This window comes from Mytilus galloprovincialis, chromosome 4 (assembly GCF_965363235.1).
Source record: "Mytilus galloprovincialis chromosome 4, xbMytGall1.hap1.1, whole genome shotgun sequence".
Classification (NCBI taxonomy): domain Eukaryota; kingdom Metazoa; phylum Mollusca; class Bivalvia; order Mytilida; family Mytilidae; genus Mytilus; species Mytilus galloprovincialis.
In genome coordinates this window covers 28,320,976-28,340,915 of record NC_134841.1, presented here as the reverse complement: position 1 = coordinate 28,340,915, position 19,940 = coordinate 28,320,976, and the positions used below count along the sequence as shown (strand labels likewise).

Sequence of the window (19,940 nt, the reverse complement as noted above, 5' to 3'; positions counted from 1 at the left end):
TAACACTACAAACTAAAATTGAATTTCCTAATTATGCGTATATGGTCTAAAAGTTGTGGATGCCTTCCTTATTTGTTTAACTTATCAAGTGATCGATTATCAATAAATTAAATTTATCATATGTCATGGTTTTTAAAAGTTAAACGCTCCTTTATTAGTGTTATTTCATTTAATTAATAGAAAGAAAAGGTCAATTCTTTTTATGAAAATAAAGCCAAACTATCTTTAAAAAAATTTTGCGATATTTTTTATTATAAAAAAAGACATTCAGATAAGTTGTTAAATATTTTTGATTACCTGATAATGTGAAAATATATATATAAAAAAAACAGCAGCAAGGAAACTTTAATTTTTGAGTCGGAAAAAAGACAAACACAGCTGGTACTTAGGTTTGTATTTATACCACAGAGAGGTATTTATCGGTCCCCCTTTTTTATGTAAATTATTAATTTCTTCAAAAATATGAAACGACCGCAATTCATAATTAAACAAAAACTTCGTCCAAAGATTTCACTGGATTAAACTTCATCAGGAACGCTCAGAGAAAAAAATGAAGCCAAAGATGTGCAAATATACTAGTATACTATATAATAAAGCACCTGTTATTGTCTAAGGTCGAATAAACTTTCTTGAGAGAAAACATTCGTTTCAGAGAAACAAAATAAATTTTAATAACAGATGTGTATTGAGATGATACAAGTGATATAAATATTGACCTACCTTGATAAGAATAATTCTAAAATTGGTCAAAATTGTTCATTCGGATATAAACCTAAAATATGAAAGTTAATCACAATACACAGCATTAAAACATTAATGAACAAACTAATTATTATAATGAAGGAGTTAGTTTCATTGGTTAAGATGCGTGTAGGGGAGTGTCACCAATATAACGTTGTTGTCGTCGCATGAAATCAATTTTAGTTTTACCATAAAACATTTCTGATAAAAGAATAACACTTGTTTATAAAGATCATAGAAAGCTAATTACAACTGTCTTAATAAAACGGATGCCAATTACAGATTTCAGCAAATATGGAAACGCACGTGCATGTGCGTTTGTCTGCTTGGATACTCTGATCGCGAGCAGCGCGTGTCAGCTATAGGAAAATGTTAACTACCAGATTAGCAATATAATACCGTTTGGTGTCGTATTAATAAGATGATATTGAATATAGTTGTTACTCAGTTGTGGTCATTATAAAAATGAAAACATGTCGAACATGGACTTTAATGTTTTCAAAACAGAATAATTTATACCAGAGTAAAACCAATTATTACTTATTTTATTTTGTAATTCATATGTAAACATATCATTATGCTTTCACGGTATAGAATGAAAACAAAAATAATCAATTTATGATAAACAAACTAAGAATTCTCATCATGTGGCATTCACTTTCAAATCGAAAGTTTTATTGGTTTCGATTTAAAAATTATCACAAAAGACAATCTTATCTCTTTTTTTACTATTCAGTCTTAAGTTAGTTCATGCACATATATATGGGAAGTATATTTCAAAGCAAGAAGATAACTTTGTGAAAATGTGGTATCTTTTAGAGACGCCGCGTACGACTTCAATTCTATTGTCACATCAGAAACAAACATTAGACTGTTCAATGTTTTCTACATCACAATCAAATATTAGTCAACTAAATATTGTCTACATTGTCAGGTAAACTTTAGATTGCATACCATGATTTCGTTTTAGCTGGTGGTTCTGTTCATATGTTATATTTACTCGGTTATTTTCGGCTCTTATATATTATTTGTAGAAATGATTGCTTCCTCCTGACAATAGACTGGCGTGTCCATGATGATGTATTTACAATAATGACCAAATGATATAAACAATCCCTTAAAGTTGTAACGATACCACACCTGATGGGTTAAGCTTAACTTTATAGTGTTTACAGGTATTTCCGATGGACCCTTTTTTATTATTTATATGAAAGAATAATTAAATACTCATACTATCATAAATAGTTATATCAAATACAATTAACTTATAGTTTAGAATGACACCGCATGTTTCTAAATCTTTTTCGAAGTCTAAAAATATAAGAATAAACCAAAGGGGTACTTGAGATATAGGTACAAAAGAGACTGACAAAAGCATGACAAAATAAATACGAAAAAACAAACTATGATATGGACTGTTAACAGTAGCTGGTTCGTTTGGAAATGATGCAACATGAGTTAATAACACAAATATAAATGATGGTGTGTCTGAGGCGCTTTTCTAAATTTACCTTCATCAGGAAAGCTTTTGAAAACCACGACTGATTGAGTACTTAGATATGCGAGGAGCTCTTTGACCAAGTTGGACCTAAACGAAGAAAAAAAGAAAATTGAACTTAAACAACAAGGTTAAAAAGAAAGTTGGACCTATACGGAATAACAACAAGAAAGTTGAACCCAAACAGATTAAATAAATGAAAGTTGGACCTAAACGGAATAACACAAAAAAGCTAGACCTGAACGGAATGATAAAAAGAAATTTGGACCTCAACGGAATAACAAAACGAAAAGTGAACCTAAAAGGAATAATGAAAAGAAAGATGGACCTAAACGGAATGATCAAAAGAAAGTTGGACCTCAACGGAATAACAAAAAGAAAGTTGGACCAAAACGAAATAGCAAATAGAAAAATAGAACTAAACGGAGTAAAAAAAGAAGAAAGTTGGACCTAAACGGAATAACAAAAAAAGTTGGGTTTCAACAGAATAACAAAAAAAAATGTTGGAACTTAGCATAATAACTAAAAGAAAGTTGGGCCTGAACGGAATAACAAAAAAAAGTTGGGTCTTAACGGAATAACAAAAACGGAAAGTTTTGCTTTCACGGAATAACAAAAGTTTGGCCATAAACGGAAAAACAAAAAGAAAATTTGGCCTAAACGCCAGGGAATGACAAAAAGAAAGTTGAGACTAAACGGAATAACAAAAAAGAACGTTGGATTTAAACGGAATAACAAACAGAAAGTTAGGCCTGAACGGAATAACAAAAAAAAAGTTGGGCTTTAACGGAATAACAAAAGAAAGTTAGATCTTAACGGAATAACAAAAAATAAGTTGGGCCATAAACGGAAAAACAAAAATAATATTGGGCCCAAACGCCTAGGAATGACAAAAAAAGTTGGACCTACATGGAATAGGAAAAAGAAAGTTATACAAAAAAGCAAAAACTAAATGAAAGTTGGCATTCACGGAATAACAAAAGTTTGGCCATAAACGGAAAAACAAAAAGAAAATTTGGCCTAAACGCCAGGGAATAACAAAAAAGAATGTTGGACTTAAACAGAATAACAAAAAGAAAGTTGGGCCTGAACGGAATAACAAAAAAAAGTTGGGCTTTAACGGAATAACAAAAGAAAGTTGGATCTTAACGGAATAACAAAAATAATATTGGGCCTAAACGCCTAGGAATGACAAAAAAAAAGTTGGACCTACATGGAATAGGAAAAAGAAAGTTGTACAAAAAAGCAAAAACTCAATGAAAATTGGGCCTAAACGGAATAACAAAAAGAAAGTTAGACCTAAACGGTATGACAAAAAGAAAGTTGGACATAAACGAAATAACAAAAAGAAAGTTGGACCTAAACGGATAATAAAAAGAAAGTTCTACCTAAACGGATAACAAAAAGAAAGTTAGAACTAAACGGTATGACAAAAAGAAAGTTGGACCTAAACGGAATAACAAAAAGAAAGTTGGACCTAAACGGAATAACAAAAAGAAAGTTGGACCTAAACGGATAACAAAAAGAAAGTTGGACCTAAACGGATAACAAGAAAAAGTTGGACCTTAATGGAAGGACAAAATGAAAGTTGGACCTTAACGGAATAGCAAAAAGAAAGTTGAAACTAAACGGAATAATAAAAAAGAAAGTTGGGCCTAAACGGAATAACAGAAATAGTTGGGTTTAAACGGAACAACAACAAAAAATTGGGCCTAAACGGAATAACAAGAATAGTTGGGTTTAAACGGAATAATAAAAATAAAATTGGGCCTAAACGGAATTACAAAAAGAAAGTTGGAACCCGGGTTGATTATCAATTTCTGGATTTATCTGCAGAGAATTAAAGAATAGAGTTTTAAAATCATGTCAGTACTGAAGCACTGGCTAATAAGTTGACGATACCTTTATGGATTATAGGACCCACCACCAGCGGTATCGACGGAGTTCTAGAAAATGAACATAGCAGTTTATAGAATGGAAGATCTTACTCCCTAAAACATAGAAGAGTTCTAAAACAAGCAAAGAATGAAATATCTATATTGTGTGAAACATGTGGCATATCTGATTGCAAGATAAGTATATTGGAAGACTTTTGATGTCATGCCCTTTACCGATATATTTTAAGTTTTTTTCTCGGAATTACATGTAATCATTACTTGCAGTGTAAGCTCTAGGGTTAATGATTGTTTCGCCGTTCCGAGTACAGGGCTGAAATATTGAAGAATAGTTTGCAAAGCAAGAAGATGTTTTGTATTCCCCTATTCATTTATAAAATAAATAATAATATGGGAAAAGATAGGACGATTTAACATATATTCTTATATTAACTCAATAAAACTGGATATGAAGATTTACATATATATATATATAGTCGCTCTGTTTTTTTCTGTTTTACTTTTTTCTATTTAAAAAAAACCAGATAAAATGACCGTACTCTTGCTTATTAAACAAACGATACGTTATGGTCTCGAACTCGTTGATACAATTAATAAAACGTTGCAATATATATAATAAAATTTTAGCTCATTCGTCATTTTTTAATACATTTCGTGATAAACTCATTCACTTGTTTCTAACATGGTTCTTTTCTGACTTGTAACAGCATAGTGCAGATCTAGTGTATTGGTAAATATTTTAATCAATGTGGTCAGTGATACAGATTAGCCCCCGGACATACAACTGTTGTTAAAGAAAAGGCGTGGTTGTAAACAGTGGTTGTCACACTAACAAATACAAAAATATAAATACCAGTGGTCATTTTTCTCTGTCCATTATAATTAAAACTTTCTATACACGTGAACACTGCAAAAATATATCACCCGAAAACACATTTCTTTGACAAATTACATTGACACTGCTGACACAATGCAAAATTATGTCTTCGGATAAGAATTACTTTTTGTCAAAGTTCTAGTTTTCTGGAAAACCTACAAATTAGCTGCAATTTCTGCACACTTCTGGGATTTAAAAATCTGTCTTAAAAAATAAGCTTTAAGTATGATAAGTTGTATTTTTTAACGGTCTATATAATTTAGCTGCAAGGTTATAAATGAGTTTTTTAAGCGTTTAGGATTATCTTAAGCAACACAAAAAACTCGAAAACTGTTTATAAAGGTTCTCTTTGATAACAGAAAGGGTACATGAATGTACATGTATAGCTAGATGATTAGCGTTTCGTAAGTAAATACAAAAAAATATGTATTTATGTATATCAAATTGCTAATGATGAATAATCAGAAGAATAATCTACAGCCGACAGGGCAATGCAAATATATTTCTACATCCATAAGAAATAATATTACTTTCTCTTCACAATAAATGTTATAAAAAAACCAAAGAGCAGTGTCTTTATATCAGGATTTTTACATAACATTCAAATTTTGAATTATAAACTAACATTTTTTTATATAAATAAGGCCGTTAGTTTTCTCGTTTGAATTGTTGTACATTGTCATTTCGGGGCCTTTTATAACTGACTATGCGGTATGGGCTTTGCTCATTGTTGAAGGCCGTATGGTGACCTATATTTGTTAATATCTATGTCATTTTGGTCTCTTGTGGACGGTTGTCTCATTGGCAATCATACCACATCTTCTTTTTTATATTAACAGTTATCAAATTTAACCAGGATTATTGGGGTGTTAGATGTAAAAGGTTTCGTCGGGTCTTTTAAACAACAACATACAGCATACGTGAAATTAAACTATAGTGACATAATGTATATATTGAGTTAAAAAAACATTCAATGACTAGTTATGTATATATTGTAAATTGTTATTGTTGTTATCTCTGTACTGATGTAATGCATTGGCTTTATGAGAATAAAGATATATAGTAACAAGATAGTGACATAATGTTTATGTACCATTGAAATATAATGACATACTGTTATACATTGATTTAAAAGATGTTGATATGTGATTTTTTGGTGTTCAACATCACTTTCAGCATTTGTCTATATCGTGGTTGCCAATTTCTATTGGCGAAGAAGCCCCGTTTAAGACAATGCGTACATGTTGAACCGAGCCAAACGTGCGAGGGCTGCAGTCGCTAAAAATCTTCCATCATCCTTACCAAATTCACAAGGACGCTAGAATAATAAAGAATAAAAAGGGCACATTAAGTGCGAATTTTGTTGAAAAATGAAACTGCGAATTTGGCGAGTACTGAAGGCAAAAAAATAAGGAAAAGCTTTTTTCAAATACAGCTAAAGTAATCTATTCTGTGTTGAAAATCTTTAGTATTTCGAAAAATTATAAGTTTTGTACACAGTTATTTTCGAATCATGACCAATTCAATGATAATTCATGTCAACAAGGAAGTTCTTGCGTGACCATCGCGGAGAAAACGCCAACTACTAGTACGGTGTAAATATTTGATATAATGTCCATACGAGAGAACTATAACCATGATTTATCATATTATTCATGACATCATTTGTGAACCATTAAATAATAAGGGTTTTTTTTTCGTAGAAAAAATATGAATTAATCTAACACTGCGTAGAAAAGAAACCATACTCATTTCACATTTACAAGCCAAGGATATCATTAAATAACATAAAACTCATCAAATCATCTTAAAGTTAATACCATAAATAGTCGTCAGTATACAAAGAACTTGTTTTCTATGTCTGTAATCAACTTCTAAGTATTCTTCTATCTTAGTGGTGCTGCCAGAATCAAGATTAATTCTCATTTTAAGGCTTCAACAGTTCGGATCGTTAGTAATTCCATGAAAGTTTATGGTTTCCATTTTTAACAAACCCCCTCTAGTTATAATCAAAGTGACAGTCTCTGAAGTTAGAGAAAAATTAACCGGATTCAATATTCTTAAAGAATAAATTAAGCTAATTTTTATACAGCCGTGAAATGAAAACAGTTATCTAACTTACAAATATGAGTTCTATATGTGTAACGGGAAAGGGGAAAAACATAAATATTAAAAAATGTTGTTTTCTTTCATTATAAGTTTTTGAATGTTATTTTGGTATTATTTCTTTTACATTGTTAACAATTCAATTGCTGAATTTTAGAAATTAATAAAATAGTAAAAAAGAGTTATTCTGTAACCTAAGAAATGTTTGTAGCTACCAAATAGGGGGATTAAAAAACGTTAACAGACGATTTGTATATTAATGTATGCAATATGGAAAAAACGCACACTCCAACAACAAGTTGCGTGGTTGAAAATGTAGTAGTTGTTGATGTTAGTTTTGTTTTCCCTTGTCACAAGACTTCTGAAAAAAGTTGTCATGACATATGCAAAAAGGCGTAAATCATACACTGTAAGAAAGAGTCAAAAGTGCCCGCGCGTTATATAAGGCAAAACTGTGCATGAAAGACACTTGAAATAACTTTATACAAAAATTAAACTAAAAATACATAAACTGAACTGACAAAAATGACTAAATTGACGTTAAACTAGAAAGTAAGGTACTGACAGCTCTAAAAAAAATGAATCTGATGGATACCGGAATTTATCAAAATTTTGAAATTACAATTATACTAAATAGCTTGGAAAATTCGCTAGAAAAAAACTTTAATCAAGTTTTATTTCTAAGTTATTTTTTATTATCAGAATCGAGTTAAAGTGTAATGATGAAGATAGGTTAGTTTTAAGGTGAAAGAAAAACGACCAAATAAAAAATACAAAATATTAGAGAGAAAAAAAAGAACTTGTAAGATCATCAAAAAATAATCTTAGTTTTGTTTAGATAGAAAATAGCAAAAAATATAAATTCTATCGACTCTTAACCACAACAATCTAATCAAAATTGTATGGTAAAATATCCTAAACCTTTTCTTATATTTCACTAATTTTTTTTTTAAATTCTTTGCAAAATAAAATAAAGCAATAATAGTATATGTTTAGGAAAGGGTTGGCTTAACCTTCTCCCTCCAAACTACAGCTGCACAATTGATCATTATGTTTATAACATTTCAGTGAGCCAATATACAATCTAAAATTTTAATAAAACCACATATCTTTGTCCTTGTAATTTCTGCAAAAAACAAACCATACCATAAATACCATGAAATATTTCAAAGAAAATTTAAAAACAAAAAAAAGAAATAATTAAGTAAATTTTGGCTTCATTTAGAAAGAACTTGGAGCTAATATAACCAGAAAGTACGTGGAACAGAATCGAGTTAAATTGTAATGATGGAGATAGGTTATTGAAAAATATTTCGGGTAATATGTCTTCAGAACTTATAGTTGTAGGTTTACAATGTCAACGTGTTTATACAATAAACCGGCACTACCATGTAACAATCTTACCAATCTTATTTGTAATACATTTCAAATATTGTTATTAAAAATAGACATGTCGACCCTTATTTTCAAATGAAATAAAATCATTTACAAGATAATAATAGTTGCCCTGGGAAAAAACTTGACATTTTCTCGAGTGTTTTTTTTCAATATCATGAAACAAACATTATCACCTTCTCTCCAAAACAAGACGAGTATTTCATTTCCTGTTAATGTTTTCCCGTATTACAGGAAGAATCTTCCTTCCGTATTGTACCTCTTCTGTCATCGTGCAGGTAACGGCATCACACAATACTGGTAGTGTATTACCACTTGAGCTGATACTTAGGACGGTGGTGCGCCGATAGGTTCGGAGGAGGTCGTATGACCCTCATTATTAAATGCATTGTCCTGTAATACACTTCACCACTCGAATCAAAATTGCTGTAACTAAATATCTAATTTGAAATACAAATTTATATGAAAATTGTTTTCATTTCTATAAGTAACTATAGATATATAACAATAAAAGGTCTAAAATGAATATTTATATCATAGAGATAAAAAAAAAAAAAAAAAAAAAAAAAAAAAAAAAAAAAAAAAAAAAAAAAAAAAAACTGTACTGAATTGTTCTGTTATAGATGAGGTACATACTAAAACATTTTTCTTACAGAATTATTGAAATACCATAGCCATATAATGTAGTAAAAATGTCTGCAGAACTTCCAAAGAACATGATTTTGCAAATTTTAAAACCATTTTAAGTTAACAAAAATCTATACTAAAAAAATTGTTTTCAAATTAAAGGTGAACGTTTTCAAATTAAAAAAGCTTTCTGAAACATTTGAAAATGGTATATATTTTATTAAAACGTGTTTACGTATACTTTCTGTAAGAGTATGACATAACATATAAACAACATGTATACATATACTATATTTTATATAATATGTTTACATTCTGGTAAAATATGTTTTAAAATGAAGAATCCTTAAGGTTGTAAAAGAGGGGCGAAAGACAACAGAGGGACATTCAAAATCATAGATCGAAAATAAACTGACAACGCCGTGACTGAAAAAGAAAAACACAAACAGGGAAATAAAAGTACACACAACTCAACATAGAAAACTAAAGACTAAACAACACGACCCCATCAAAAACTGAGGGTGATCTCTGGTGCTCCAGAAGGGTAACTGCACAGATCCCGCTCCACATGTGACACGTGTAAACGTTTTTTTTTTTTTTTTTTTAATCAACATGTTGATTACGAATGTTCTGATATCAGTCTTATTAAAAAATAAATAAAAAAATCAGATGCCACACATATCCTTGTTAATAAAATAAAAATCCACAATTAAGGCAATGAAACATGAAAAGACTGATATATTTTAGGTGAGTCTGTGTTAGTTTAAAGGTGTAGAGAAAACAACCAAATATAAAAAACCGAAATATTAGAAGAAGAAAATAATTGTACTTGTTAGAACAACAAAAATCATCATAATTTTGGTTATATGGAAAAAAGCAAAATATATAAATACTATCGACTCTTAACCAATCAAAATCGTATAATGAAATATCATGAATCTTTGCTTATATTTGAGTCATATTTCTTTTAAAAATTTGCTTCGCAATATAGAATAAAGCAATGATTGTATGATTTATGACCGGGTTGGATTAATTTTTCCCCTTAATATTGCATCTGCACAATTGATCGATATGCTTGTATAATTTCAGAGAGCAAATATACAATTTTAGAATTTAATAAAATAAAATTTCTTTGTCATTGTATAATTTCTGCAAAAAACATACCATATCCTAAATTCTATAAAAAAAAATTAATTCAAAGAAAACTTTAAAACAAAAACAAAAAGAAATAATTAAGTCAATTTTCGCTTAACTTGGAGCTAATTCAACCAGAAAGCACGTGGAACAATGATCTCCCTTTAAATAATCATAACATTGGATTAAATCGTTTTACAATTTTTCTTGTTAACCAATAATAATATGTTGATGTCTATATTAAACCGATAATTTCAATGTTCCTCTCCGTTTATTGCCTAGAGTGTTTGGTAAATAACTAGTCTTAACTTAAATATAACAAAAGGATGTCGTCTGCCGCGCGTCTTATGTAACGGGTTAACATGAGCCGATTAAATTCCAGATAGAACTGTCAGATTAAATGGAGTGTGCCAGTCCAGCGTGAGACGACTGGTAGGGTATAGTTCCATGGGATAAACTTTAGCATATCCAAAGGGGTTAAATGATCGCTATTACTAATTAGGTAAATTGTAGGATTTCATAATACGATCAGAGACATAAAACCAGGGAATAAATTCTACGAAGACGTTTACAAGATTTCTATTGTAGTTTCGCATAAGTTGTCGATGATATGTAACAAAAGCTACTGGTCAACATTGTATTGGCGTAATCCAAACCATAAATTACTAGTGGTCAATTATCATGTTTACATATCATTATCATTGTCATTCACCTTCAACTGTTTGGGTCTCTGAGATTTGAGTTTTTACAAATTTAAGTCGAAAATACATTTTAGAAGTATTCACTTGTCTAATGCAAATAAGGGATATTTTCCACAATAAGTGTGTCTCCAAAGGAGTATTTTCCACAATTGAATATACTGTGTCCCCCGTCGATTAACTTTATATAAAAGTATTATTTAAGCAGTTTGTCGAAATCTTTACAACAGCCTATACATATGAAATTAATACTTTTTCAACACTTGAAATAATCATTCAAGGCGGACTCAACATCATTGTGGCATCATTCTACAGGTTTCAAAACTAGAAATTCCAAATTGATATTGAGATTTACTGAAATATATATATATATATTTAAATGGAAGCAAGGAACTGTAAAGTAAGATATATACTAATCCTTGATGGAAGTGATGGTCAGAACGAGAGTTAGTATGTGACAATCATGTGTTAAATTGGGAAATCTCTAAATGAGAAGCACGAAAAGCAATAAAATTTGTGTGAGTCTTAAGTTTTCTATGTCGTTTTGTAGAGTGTGGTTTATCTTTTCTTCGTTTTCATGAATTGCCACGACATTGTCAATTTATGTCTTTGGTCCCCCTTGTCTCTCCTTGAATCGTATTTTATCGTTTCACTATAAACTTTATTCTAGAACCAGTTACCTTAATCTAAATACTCAAAAGTTGCTATGGAAAATTATTTACATCTGTAATAAATTCAGTCTTATTAAAATAAGAGTTAAAAATTCAAAACTTAATATTTTTGCAAACGAAACTAATTTCATTACTAAAAACCACACTTTTTTCAAGAATGGTTACTCAAAACGTATAGACAATATACGTGTTGTTGACATATCCTTTACCTTTTAAAAGCAAGAAATTATATTGGCATTTTGTCGATTTTAGAACAGCTTAACTTGTCACTGTTATATAGATTGGTCTATGTGATGAGCTTAAACCAGAATCTATCTATTTGTCCCATGAATCATAGTATCAAGTCCTGCGTTCAGTATAATGGTGATTTAACCTAATACGTATCGTATCATCTTTCCTGTATTCTTCAAATAAAACATGGGAAATTATTTCAGTCAATCATATAGATACAACATGAATTGTTTGATTCCACGATAGAACTATGTTTTACCATATGTGTCTCTTACGTCAATGTGAAAACCTATTTAACAAATTCACTTACAATTCTGCAAGAAAATTCAAAAAGATCGAAATGCTACTCATCTGAAGTTTATAGAGAGCTTGAGAGGTTTCATCTCAAATTGATGTAAAATCTATTATGTTTTCTTTTTGGAGTAAACTGGTATTAAATGAAAAGAAATTTAAAAGTACTAGTACAATGTAAGTATATATGCATAGGTTTATTATTTGTCTGAAGACCAAAAATCTCCGTGTTAATTTAGTAGTATTAATTTTTTATTCCGAAATTAAAGAAAATTATAATATTTCAAAATAAAATTACGAGTCTCCACAAAAGTTTTATTTTACGATAAAATAGTAATATGAAACTCCAATGAACATGCGAGATTTAATTAAACAGACCATTACATATTCCATATCGACATAAAATCCAAGACCTTCAGAGACTTTGTTCCCACAATTTGGAGATGAAGATTTTCGGTTATGATGTTCTCCCTTCTTTGATGTCTTGATTTATGGATTTTTGAAAAAAATGGCTTTTTCAAAAATAAACATGTTTGTTGTCACCTTTTGATGCTAAGTTTTTTTTTCATGTAAAAGAGAGGCGAACACGAATCAGTGCATAGTACACGGATGCCCAATCGCACTATCATTTTCTTTGTTCAGTGGACCGTGAAATTGTTCAAAACTGTAATTTGGCATTACAATTAGAAAGATCATATCATAGGGAACATGTGTACTAAGTTTCAAGTTGATTGAACTTCAACTTCATCAAAAACTACCTTGACCAAAAACTTTAACCTGAAGTGGGACAGACGGACGAACGAACGGACACACAGATCAGAAAACATAATGCCCCTAAATGAGGCATAAAAAAACAAAGTGAAAATCACATACATAGAAAATTAAGGACTGAACAAAATGAACCCCACCAGAAACTGGGGGTGATATCAGGTGCTCCGCAGGTGTAGCAGATTCTGCTCCGTATGTGGCATCCGTCGTGTTGCCTATGTTAGTAAAAACCCGGTTATAAGTCTATTGCGGTATATGTCACATTCGACGGGATTAAAGTTAAGACTTTTGGAATATATCCACTATCATCTATGAATCGGAAATTCTTTGTGAGCAGAACTCTTTCAGGGAAATCATGGTAGAAAATACAAGCCCTAGATGATCGTATCTAATGTGAGCTATATACCACATATATGCAGGCGCTGCTGGAATGTTGCTTCATAGAAATGGAGAGTTCACAATTGGGAATCTGAAATCATCTTTTGTCTTAAAGTTTTGTTTACAACCGACTGTCATTGTCAATGTCTAGAGGTAACTTAGGACCGACTTCAACGAGCATTTTTAAAGTTGAGTAACTATGAAACGTTTCAGATTGTATATAATCAAGCAATTCATTGTACACACAATCGGACTGATATAAAGAGGAAAATACATCATTCGTTTATATTTGATCAAAACACAAAAATATTTACAATAAGGAATGGGTATGGTTAAGTCTTTCATTCATGTTATTTCAAGGCATGTTATGTGTTTTTATATGGTTTCAAATTAAAAACTAACAATCAATATCAAAAATTGTAATTAATTAAGTGCATGGTTTATTTACTTATGCAAATGCTTGTATTATATTTTAATATATGATACAAAAGTGTTTGTAGATGAAACTTATCTTCCTCAGGAAAGCTCGAGACAAACAGTTGTGAAAGCCAGACAATACATTAATTTGGAATATCAAAACCAAACGGACCTCGATAAAACAGCCAAAAACAGTACAATGTAAACATCCTTGATGGTGTGGTTATCTGTTGTATTACAACTTGTCTTTCATCAATGATTTAAAACAAAATGGACCTATCAAATTGTCCCAGTACTAATGCGCTGGCTACTATACAGGTTGTAACCTTGAGATCATTCTCCCAGTTGTTGCACAGACCAATGTGGCAATACACAAATGATAAAAATATTTCTTAAACTGCTCATTTGATTTGTGTTTATGTTAAAAACAGCAATTTTTAATCTTATGTTACTGTGCACTAATTGTTAATAATTTACACAGAAGTGATAAATTGATTAAAAGACAATACTATAACCTTAATAAAATTGAGAATGGAAATGGGGAATGTGTCAAAGAGACAACAACCCGACCAAATAAAAAACAACAGCAGAGGGTCACCAACAGGTCTTGTACAAATACCTCTTGTTTTTTAAAGACTATCGCCTTATTGCTCGTTCATAATAAATAATTTTATAGATTTCATTCACAAATTCTGTTGACATATACACATGTACTTCACAACTTACATAGAGTATCAGACTCATTGGATCACAACTTACATAAAGTTTCAAGGTCATTGGATCACAACTTGCAGAGTCTCAGACTCATTGGATCACAACTTACATAAAGTTTGAGGGTCATTGGATCACAACTAACATGAAGTCTCAGGGTTATTGGATCACAACTAACATGAAGTCTCAGGGTCATTGGATCACAACTTACAGTAAGTCTAAGGGTCATTGGATCACAACTTACAGTAAGTCTAAGGGTCATTGGATGTATCTTTGAAAGCAAAATTTATACCATATTTATTAAGCATTTAATAGTTCTGAAGTTTACAACTTACATAAAGTTTCAAGGTCATTGGATCACAACTTGCAGAGTCTCAGACTCATTGGATCACAACTTACATAAAGTTTCAGGGTCATTGGATCACAACTAACATGAAGTCTCTGGGTTATTGGATCACAACTAACATGAAGTCTCAGGGTCATTGGATCACAACTTACAGTAAGTCTAAGGGTCATTGGATCACAACTTACAGTAAGTCTAAGGGTCATTGGATGTATCTTTGAAAGCAAAACTTACACCATATTTATTAAGCATTCAATAGTTATGAAGTTTACAACTTACATAAAGTTTCAAGGTCATTGGACCACAACTTGCAAAGTCTCAGACTCATTGGATCACAACTTACATAAAGTTTCAGGGTCATTGGATCACAACTAACATGAAGTCTCTGGGTTATTGGATCACAACTAACATGAAGTCTCAGGGTCATTGGATCACAACTTACAGTAAGTCTAAGGGTCATTGGATCACAACTTACAATAAGTCTAAGGGTCATTGGATCACAACTTACAGTAAGTCTAAGGGTCATTGGATGTATCTTTGAAAGCAAAACTTATACCATATTTATTAAGCATTTAATAGTTATGAAGTTTACAACTTATATAAAGTTTCAAGGTCATTGGACCACAACTTGCAGAGTCTCAGACTCATTGGATCACAACTTACATAAAGTTTCAGGGTCATTGGATCACAACTAACATGAAGTCTCTGGGTTATTGGATCACAACTAACATGAAGTCTCAGGGTCATTGGATCACAACTTACAGTAAGTCTAAGGGTCATTGGATCACAACTTACAGTAAGTCTAAGGGTCATTGGATCACAACTTACAGTAAGTCTAAGGGTCATTGGATGTATCTTTGAAAGCAAAATTTATACCATATTTATTAAGCATTTAATAGTTCTGAAGTTTACAACTTACATAAAGTTTCAAGGTTATTGGATCACAACTTGCAGAGTCTCAGACTCATTGGATCACAACTTACATAAAGTTTCAGAGTCATTGGATCACAACTAACATGAAGTCTCTGGGTTATTGGATCACAACTAACATGAAGTCTCAGGGTCATTGGATCACAACTTACAGTAAGTCTAAGGGTTATTGGATCACAACTTACAGTAAGTCTAAGGGTCATTGGATCACAACTTACAGTAAGTCTAAGGGTCATTGGATGTATCTTTGAAAGCAAAACTTATACCATATTTATTAAGCATTTAATAGTTCTGAAGTTTACAACTTACATAAAGTTTCAAGGTCATTGGACCACAACTTGCAGAGTCTCAGACTCATTGGATCACAACTTACATAAAGTTTCAGGGTCATTGGATCACAACTAACATGAAGTCTCTGGGTTATTGGATCACAACTAACATGAAGTCTCAGGGTCATTGGATCACAACTTACAGTAAGTCTAAGGGTCATTGGATCACAACTTACAATAAGTCTAAGGGTCATTGGATCACAACTTACAGTAAGTCTAAGGGTCATTGGATGTATCTTTGAAAGCAAAACTTATACCATATTTATTAAGCATTTAATAGTTATGAAGTTTACAACTTATATAAAGTTTCAAGGTCATTGGACCACAACTTGCAGAGTCTCAGACTCATTGGATCACAACTTACATAAAGTTTCAGGGTCATTGGATCACAACTAACATGAAGTCTCTGGGTTATTGGATCACAACTAACATGAAGTCTCAGGGTCATTGGATCACAACTTACAGTAAGTCTAAGGGTCATTGGATCACAACTTACAGTAAGTCTAAGGGTCATTGGATCACAACTTACAGTAAGTCTAAGGGTCATTGGATGTATCTTTGAAAGCAAAATTTATACCATATTTATTAAGCATTTAATAGTTCTGAAGTTTACAACTTACATAAAGTTTCAAGGTTATTGGATCACAACTTGCAGAGTCTCAGACTCATTGGATCACAACTTACATAAAGTTTCAGAGTCATTGGATCACAACTAACATGAAGTCTCTGGGTTATTGGATCACAACTAACATGAAGTCTCAGGGTCATTGGATCACAACTTACAGTAAGTCTAAGGGTTATTGGATCACAACTTACAGTAAGTCTAAGGGTCATTGGATCACAACTTACAGTAAGTCTAAGGGTCATTGGATGTATCTTTGAAAGCAAAACTTATACCATATTTATTAAGCATTTAATAGTTCTGAAGTTTACAACTTACATAAAGTTTCAAGGTCATTGGACCACAACTTGCAGAGTCTCAGACTCATTGGATCACAACTTACATAAAGTTTCAGGGTCATTGGATCACAACTAACATGAAGTCTCTGGGTTATTGGATCACAACTAACATGAAGTCTCAGGGTCATTGGATCACAACTTACAGTAAGTCTAAGGGTCATTGGATCACAACTTACAATAAGTCTAAGGGTCATTGGATCACAACTTACAGTAAGTCTAAGGGTCATTGGATGTATCTTTGAAAGCAAAACTTATACCATATTTATTAAGCATTTAATAGTTATGAAGTTTACAACTTATATAAAGTTTCAAGGTCATTGGACCACAACTTGCAGAGTCTCAGACTCATTGGATCACAACTTACATAAAGTTTCAGGGTCATTGGATCACAACTAACATGAAGTCTCTGGGTTATTGGATCACAACTAACATGAAGTCTCAGGGTCATTGGATCACAACTTACAGTAAGTCTAAGGGTCATTGGATCACAACTTACAGTAAGTCTAAGGGTCATTGGATCACAACTTACAGTAAGTCTAAGGGTCATTGGATGTATCTTTGAAAGCAAAATTTATACCATATTTATTAAGCATTTAATAGTTCTGAAGTTTACAACTTACATAAAGTTTCAAGGTTATTGGATCACAACTTGCAGAGTCTCAGACTCATTGGATCACAACTTACATAAAGTTTCAGAGTCATTGGATCACAACTAACATGAAGTCTCTGGGTTATTGGATCACAACTAACATGAAGTCTCAGGGTCATTGGATCACAACTTACAGTAAGTCTAAGGGTCATTGGATCACAACTTACAGTAAGTCTAAGGGTCATTGGATCACAACTTACAGTAAGTCTAAGGGTCATTGGATGTATCTTTGAAAGCAAAACTTATACCATATTTATTAAGCATTTAATAGTTCTGAAGTTTACAACTTACATAAAGTTTCAAGGTCATTGGACCACAACTTGCAGAGTCTCAGACTCATTGGATCACAACTTACATAAAGTTTCAGGGTCATTGGATCACAACTAACATGAAGTCTCTGGGTTATTGGATCACAACTTACAGTAAGTCTAAGGGTCATTGGATCACAACTTACAGTAAGTCTAAGGGTCATTGGATCACAACTTACAGTAAGTCTCTGGGTTATTGGATCACAACTAACATGAAGTCTCAGGGTCATTGGATCACAACTTACAGTAAGTCTAAGGGTCATTGGATCACAACTTGCAGTCTCAGACTCATCAGATCACAACTTACATAAAGTCTCAGGGTCATTGGATCACAACTTGCAGGGTCTCAGACTCATAGGATCACAACTTACATAAAGTAACAGGGTCGTTGGATCACAACTTGCAGAGTCTCAGGGTCATTGGATCACAACTTACATAAAGTCTCAGGGTCATTGGATCACAACTTGCAGAGTCTCAGGGTCATTGGATCACAACTTACATAAAGTCTCAGGGTCATTGGATCACAACTTACATGAAGTCTCAGGGTTATTGGAATGATTGGATGCATCTTTGAAAGCACAATTCAGACCATACTTAAGCATGTAATAGTTCTGAAGTTTAGCTATCTTATATATTTTTTCAAGATAATTAGTCAAAAATGTAAAATATTGGTAAAAATCGCCATTACTTATCAATACCCCTATAAGGGGTGGACTGATGATTTTGGCTTTATTTGACTTCTTTACACATAACCAAGGATCAAGTTATATTTTGTAGTCATACAGTTTGAGTTCTGCAACAATACATATGTCTTCTGTTAAGAAGTCAAGCGATATCATCATATTATAATTAGGTTTATGAAAGGTAATAACCAAAATACTTCATTCCAACAACAAGAATGTCTCCATAGTGCACTAATGCCCTACTCACACTATCATTTTTCATGTTCAGTAGACCATGTAATTGGGCTCAAAACTTTAATTTGGCATTTTAATTAGAACGATCATATCATGGGAATTTTGTGTACTAAGTTTCAAGTTGATTGGACTTCAACTTCATCAAAAACTACCTTGTCCAAAAACTTTAACCTGAAGCGGGACAGACGTACAAACAGACAATTGAACAGACGCACAGACCAGAAAACATAATGACCCTAGATGGGGCATAAAAATCAAAACTTTTCACTCGAAGTTTAAGATTTAACTGAGTACTGAAGTACTCGCTAATATCATGACCGAGTACCTGAGTATTACATTTCCGATCTTTTGACATCCCTAGAAAATACAATTAAAGACATCCTTTAAAGACCATACAAATCAAACATGCATATGCACAATATATATCCATAATATAAATATGCAAATTTTACCACCCTAAAATCATGATTTTCAGTGAAAAAAACTACAAGGAATGAAAAAAGATGAACAAATGTAATCTTTAGGGACACACTATACCATGATTTAGTAAAAACAAACTTCAGCATAAATACATAAAATAATTTTATTCTATCTTTTAATGTACCAGTCCATATAACTAACATAATCATCTTTTGCTCTAGTGTCTGTATGTATAACAGTCTGTTTAATACTGTCTTTTGGTTTTGTGTTTTTATTTTTCATGTTTTGAGATTTCCCCTGAGATATTACATCTTCATCAGAATCCACGTCATCGTCCACTTCCATAACACATTCCTCATCTGACAGCTCTTCATCATCTTCTATGTTACCACTAGAAATACAAATGCATTTTTTATTGCTTACTCTCATTAACAGCGTTTAATGTTTCGCATTTTGGCACTACGTTTCCGCATTAAAATTCCTATGTTTCCGCATTTTTATAATACTCTTTTCTGCATTATTTTAACATTAGTTTTGTTAAAGTTTTTTTATTTTAATTTAATTTTTAATGTATGCCTCTTCCGTTTACTAAGTTAACCTGTTGCCCCCCTGCTGGTCAATGAGGAGGTTGAAGTAATACTTCAAG

At 31.8% G+C, this 19,940-nt stretch overlaps 1 protein-coding gene across 1 annotated transcript in view; it reads right to left on the bottom strand.

Annotated features, from left to right (window-relative positions):
- Nucleotides 1–19,439: 19,439 nt before the first annotated feature.
- LOC143071778 (WD repeat-containing protein 75-like) overlaps nucleotides 19,440–19,940 on the bottom strand; it is a 34,939-nt gene continuing 34,438 nt past the window's right edge. The window contains exon 19 of the mRNA XM_076246351.1: nucleotides 19,440–19,685. Within this exon, the coding sequence (XP_076102466.1) occupies nucleotides 19,463–19,685 (223 nt within the window). The 3' untranslated portion in view covers nucleotides 19,440–19,462. The remainder of the gene's footprint in view (nucleotides 19,686–19,940) is intronic.